Here is a 5,844-nt window from a genome sequence, read left to right as displayed (position 1 = left end):
GATGGCATCGGGTGTGATGGGGATTTGGATTTGTGGCTTTTTGGACGGCTTTTTTGGATTCTCCCGCCCTCCAGCCCCTCTCTTGGATTTTTTTTGACTCCGGCGCACCCAACGGCGCATGTCGACACGTGTAATAAGTCTCGCAGACTATGTAGGCACACAATCATCACACACCCCAAGTAGACACTCACCTCGAGGACACCTCTAGGCATGCCTCACTTGTCTGCGCGCGAGCGCCGCCCCGCCCTTGGCGTGGCGCGGCGAGTCATAACGCGAACGCAACCCCCGGCGGTGGCTGCTCGATGGCGGCGGCGGCGGCGGCGGCGGCGGCGGCGGCGCCGGTGGCGGCGGTGGCGGCGGTGGCGGCGGCGGCGGCGGCGGCGACGGCGGCGGCGGCAGAGGCGGCGGGGCCGTAGGCGGCCAGCGGGGCGGCGGCGCCGCCGGGCGCGTGAGCTGTGCAATGCGTCGAACGATCGGGTGGTCGACAAGGCGCGGAACCCGCTTCACGGCAAAGTACTCGGTCGCCCCGCTCGCGGTTGCGTCCACCATGACAGGCGAGACGAGCTGTGTCTCGCCTATTCACGGCGGGAGGTGTGAACGAGCGCTTTTCACCCGGCACGCACGCCGTCGGCGAGTAGGGTCTCGCCGCGCGCATCGTCTCGCAGGCAGAGCTGTCGGGTGCGAACAGGCAGCGCCAGGCGGCCTCCACGCCCCTCGTTGAGCACGTAGTTTTGAAGCCAGAACTCCTCCGGGAAGGGGAAGGCCTGCAGCACGTCTCGCCGCAGCTCGCGGCCGGGCGCCTGCTCGCACCCCTCCATCGGTGAGACGACGGCGTGCGGGCGGGGCGCGAGACGTGCAGCTTGGAGAGTCGCCGTCAGCCACGCGTCGAGCCTCGCTCGGAAGGCCTGCAGCTCGGATAAAACGCTGCGGAATCGGATCGAGCCCATGGAGGAGGAGGGCGCGGTCGGCGAATTGGAGGAGGAGGAGGAGGAGGAGGGCGCAGTCGACGAATGGGAGGAGGAGGGCGCAGTCGACATTGGCGTGTCTGACTCAGAGGAGGAGCTGGCGGTGCTCCGGCAACCTAACCTGATTCAGAAGCTCGCCAACGTTGTCACTCAACGTGCGTCATGCGTGATCGAGCTTGAGGGAGGAGCTCCGCTAACGATTCGGCCGGCCACCCAACGCCGCCGCCCATACCCGCCAGCCACAAAGCGCCTGCTATCCCGTACCACCCGCTCCACTTTCCACGGACCATGCCCGTGATAGCACTATCACTGCCGCCGTCCTGGTTTTGAACGTGGCAGCTAGACTCTAGGGACTCGGTAGTTGTGACCCCCCTGAGTGAGGACAGGAGAGAGAGCTTTTTGGTGTTGGTGTACGCAATAACGGGACAGGGTGGTTGTTCTCTCTATCTCCCCTTCTAGCTCTTAGCATGAGCTGCGCCCTGTGTCCGACCCCCTTTGCGCAGCAACACCTTAAACTTTTAGGCCCTCCAAATTCGGGTCGGAGCGTAGCCGGTCGGTAGCGGAGTGGGCCCTGAGTTTGAAAAGGGCGACGGACCGCGCTTGCGTCCTAGCCTCCAACAACGCCTCCCCGGCGCAGAGGGCCCCCCGGAGGGATGCACAACCGCTCCACGCCACGCGCCCACGCCGCTTGCGGCGGTCCTCTTCGCAACTCCTGTTATTTTTTAAAATAGTTAGAGGCTGCGCAGGTGGTAGGTGGTGGGGGTGATCTGACTTTGCCGCAGAGGCCGTCCCTAGCTGTGAACAGCAAAACGGGACAGTATGGAGAGATGGCACCGAGAGAACACCGCTGCCACCCTGCACAAGATGCTGACCGCCCTCGCGTTCGTCCCGCTCAAAGTGGCTGCACTCAACGTGCAGTATCTCTCTCCCTGCGGGGTTAACCGTCATGCCCTGCAATCACCGCCCGCCGCGCTTTCAGGTGCCTGCTCCGCGATCAGCCATTTTGCCCGCCGCTGCGGTGTTGCGCTCCAGCGCCGTCCGGATGGGTGGCAACAGCAAGAAGTACGCGTTCGAGAACTTTGAGGACGGACTGTTTGAGGCTCGCGAGGTCAGCATCGAGAAGCCGCCCGTCTACTTCCTCTCACGCGTCAACGAGCTGGGTGTGCTGACGAGCGTGAGCGAGCTCGGGCTGCTCTCTGCTGCTGCCGAAAATGGTGTCTTCACCAAGCTCGAGAGCGTTGGCGCGTTCAGCGCCGTCGAGAGCTTGCTGAAGACCGGCATCGTGGAGAAGCTCAAGCTGCTCTCGACCTTTGAGTCTCTCCTGGATGTGGACGCCGGGCTCATCTACACTGGGGCAAACTTTTGTCTCGCCCTGCTGCCCACCGTCGTGACTCTCGAGATTTGCGGCTTCCTCCCAAAGCATGGACCCGGCGTCACCGCGGTCGAGAGTCTCTTCTGCCTGAGCACGGGCGCCGTCGGCGTCGCTCTCTTTGTCGCAGCCTTTTTGATTGGCGTCCTGCAAGAGGACCCGGAGGACACGCGCATCTTCAAGTGAGTACGAACACGGCACACGACAGCCGTTGATCGATACACGTGCCTCCAGGCTGTGTCGTTTCTCTGTGTGACCTGTCTTGTGCGTTGTCGAGGGTGAGTAGTACTACTGGGGATGAGTGCACGTCTTCGCGGCCGACGAGGGTGGCACGCTGTCTGTTGCCAAGCAAGGTGTTGCCGTGGCCCAGACCATCAGAGCAGGATGCATGACCATCTGTTTGGGCTTTAGCTCATGCGTCGTGGCGCGATGCACTATACTCCAGTCGAGGGGTTGCTCGCACGCACGACCCACGACGCCCAGATTCGTTGCGATCATCCCGAATTTTCCGTGTGCGTGATGCGCGCGGCAAAGCTGTCCGAGGAGGCCACCGGCCAAAAGCGCATGTCTTGAAGGTCTGATACTGGAAGCCCATATAGGCACCTTACACTCCCCCGCAGTATCGCACCTCTTGAGCGACACTACGTTTCCGCAGCTGGGGATTCTCCGGGTACCCCTCTTTGTACCCGTGCTGGCCGGATTCCTCCTCCGAACAACTCTTCCGAACTCAAGTTCGATCGGCCCCAGTCTCGAACTGGCAGCCACTATCTCACCGGAGGTACCATGTCCGAGGAGGCCACCGGCCAAAAGCGCATGTCTTGAAGGTCCGATACTGGAAGCCCATATAGGCACCTTCAAAAGCCAAAGGTGGCAGCGCGATAGAGAAGGCCGCCGGCACGCGGCAGGCCTCCCCGACGGCCCGTGGAAATCAGAGAAATTGATTTCTGTGGCGGGCAAGACTTTGGTTACTGATTAACGAGTTTTGTTGTAAATTTCTTGTCAAACCTATCTGTGAATCCCCAGGGCCTCCAGGGCTCGCACCTCTCAACCTCTCCGACAGACCACCAGACTCCAGACCAGCGCACACCAAGCGCCATACGAGGTATTTTCTTCTCGATAATAACAAGGCTGTGAATGAAAATCCGCGCAGTGTCGTTTGTTGGAGCCAGCTCCCCACTGACACATTTCTTGTTGGCTTCTAAAAATCTCTCCTAAATCTCTCACTCTGAGCTGCTTGCTAATCCTAATGGTGGTTGCGACCTAATGGTGGTTGCGACCTAGCCTCCAACAACGCCGCCCCGGCGCAGAGGGCCCCCCGGAAAGAAAGAAAGAAAACAAAACCCAAGGGCGTCGTCGTTTTCTTCTTTGCCGCGGGTGCTTCATTGGAGGACTCGACATAACACATCATATGCTGCCGCTCCTGGCGATCGGATTCTTCGCGCCGCAGCGGCCGCTGCCGACCGCGGCTGCCGCGCGGCAGCGGGCAGCGGCCTCTCTCGTGCGCGCCTCCGCCGACATGGCCGTCGACCGGCGCGTTGACTGCATCGTCGTCGGCGCCGGCATCTCGGGCTCGACGCTGGCGCACAACCTGCACCGCGGCGGCGCGGACGTGCTGCTCGCCGAGGCGCGCGACTACGTGGGTGGCAACGTCGTCTCGCACGAGGAGGACGGCTTCGTCTGGGAGGATGGCCCAAACTCCTTTGCGACGCAGCCGTCGATCGTCCGCATCTCGCACGAGCTCGGCATCGAGAAGGAGCTGGTGTTTGCGGACGAGTCGCTGCCGCCGTGGGTGAACCACGGCGGCAAGCTGCACCCGCTCCCCAAGGGCAAGGGCGGCAAGGGCCCAAAGGGCCAGCTCGAGCTCGTCTTTGGCTCCAACGGCGTCCTCAAGTTTGGGCTCTCTGGCAGCCTGCTGTCGTGGCCCGGTAAGATTCGCGCGGCGATCGGGGCGCTGGTTGGGCACGCGCCGCCGCCCGAGGGGAAGGAGGAGACCATCCGCGAGTGGGTGACGCGCACCCTCGGCGAGGAGGTCTTCCTCCGCTGCATCGACCCCTTTGTGTCGGGCGTGTACGCGGGCGACCCGATGACGCTCTCGATGTCCGCCGCGCTGTCCAAGATCGCGCGCATCGAGCGCTATTCGTACGGGATCGAGTGGAACAAGCTCGGCGCCATCTTCTACGGCGGCCTCGCGCGCCAGGTCGAGCTGACGAAGGAGCGCAAGGCGAGCCCGCCCGACCCCGCCAAGGCGGGGGACCCCGGTCTCTCGGAAGGGGAAGGGTCTTCACTGGCTGCTGCTGCCCTGCTGGGTAGGCGAGCCCTCCCGACCCCTCCTGGGTGCCGTTCGAGTACGGCAACCCCGGGTCGTACCGCAGAGGCCGCTCCACCCTGCCCAAGGAGAGAGGCGCTTCCTCGACCTCTCCCTCTCACGCCTCCCCGCGGCCCCTTCCCTAGGCCTCTCTACGCTGCCGCACGCGATAGCGGCCGAGCTCGGCCAGCCGCACGGCGCGCCGCCCGACCCGGCCTCGCGCGTGCGGCTGGAGTGGCGCCTCGCCTCGCTGCGGCGCGACGCCGACGGCTACCTCGCCACCTTCGAGACGCCGCACGGTCCGCAGGCCGTCTGCGCGAGGACGGTCGTCTCGACACTCCCGGCGCACGCGCTGCGCGGCGTGATCGACGAGGTCCTTCCCGGTGCGGCGCCGCTGACAGAGGCGCTGCGCGAGGGCATCGGGCGCAAGGGGATCTACTACCCGCCCGTCGCCGCCGTCACGGTCGGCTCCTAGGAGCCGAGTCCGCCTTCTCTTGTCTTCTCGACCATCTCTGCCGTATTCGCTGTATTCGTATCCCCTCGTATTCACGCGGCGCTCCGACTGCACAGCACGAGACCGCCTTCCCGCCCTCATGCTGGCGTACTCACAACGCACGCAGGTCGCCTACCCGAAGAGCGCCTTCCGCGACGTCGAGCTCGACAACGGCTTCGGGCCGCTGCGAGACCTGCCCGGGTTTGGGTCGCTCAACCCGCGCTCTGAGGGCGTGCGCACGCTGGGCACGCTCTGGTCGTCCTCCCTCTTCCCCGGCCGCTGCCCGCCCGAGTACAACTTGCTGCTAAACTACATCGGCGGCTCGCGCGACGCGCCGATCGCGGAGCTCAGCGAGGAGGTGACCATTCCCCACCCCCCCCTCCCCACTCCAGCGTCGGGGTCGCTGGGTCGGCATCGTGTCCTGCCTCTCGCCCGGTCGGCCGCGTGCAGACGTCGGCGTGTCTGCTGTCTGGAGTGATCTGTCGGCGGTCAGTACGACCGCATATGTCGGAGTTTTCTGATGGCTGGAGGGTCTATCTGTATGTACTCCTCGAGATCTCTCCGAATCTGCCCTCTTGATTAACCTAGCTTAATCGGGAAGTCGGTGCTAGCTTAGACTAGCGGAGACGGGGCCCCGTTTCCGCACTGCTTTGCCGTCCAAGGTGCCTCTGGGGGCCCCCGTCTCCCCCCAAAGATATGTTTTCCTTTTTTG

General features: G+C 64.0%; 2 protein-coding genes across 2 annotated transcripts; both read left to right on the top strand.

Moving 5' to 3' along the window:
* Nucleotides 1-945: 945 nt before the first annotated feature.
* EMIHUDRAFT_117121 (hypothetical protein) lies at nt 946-2,520 on the top strand (the record flags this gene model as incomplete). The annotated part of the gene is made up of 2 exons (XM_005773918.1): nt 946-1,068; nt 1,945-2,520. 2 exons carry the CDS (start codon nt 946-948, stop codon nt 2,518-2,520), a joined length of 699 nt encoding a protein of 232 aa, XP_005773975.1.
* Nucleotides 2,521-3,850: 1,330 nt separating this feature from the next.
* EMIHUDRAFT_74870 (hypothetical protein) lies at nt 3,851-5,610 on the top strand (the record flags this gene model as incomplete). The annotated part of the gene is made up of 3 exons (XM_005773917.1): nt 3,851-4,592; nt 4,786-5,102; nt 5,260-5,610. The coding sequence occupies 3 exons, from the start codon at nt 3,851-3,853 to the stop codon at nt 5,608-5,610; spliced, it is 1,410 nt and encodes a 469-aa protein (XP_005773974.1).
* Between the last annotated feature and the right edge of the window lie 234 nt (nt 5,611-5,844).

Source organism: Emiliania huxleyi, assembly GCF_000372725.1.
Source record: "Emiliania huxleyi CCMP1516 unplaced genomic scaffold EMIHUscaffold_322, whole genome shotgun sequence".
NCBI classification, from domain to species: Eukaryota; Haptophyta; order Isochrysidales; family Noelaerhabdaceae; genus Emiliania; species Emiliania huxleyi.
The sequence above is the reverse complement of the archived record's forward strand: the minus strand, read 5'-3'. Positions and strand labels throughout refer to the sequence as shown.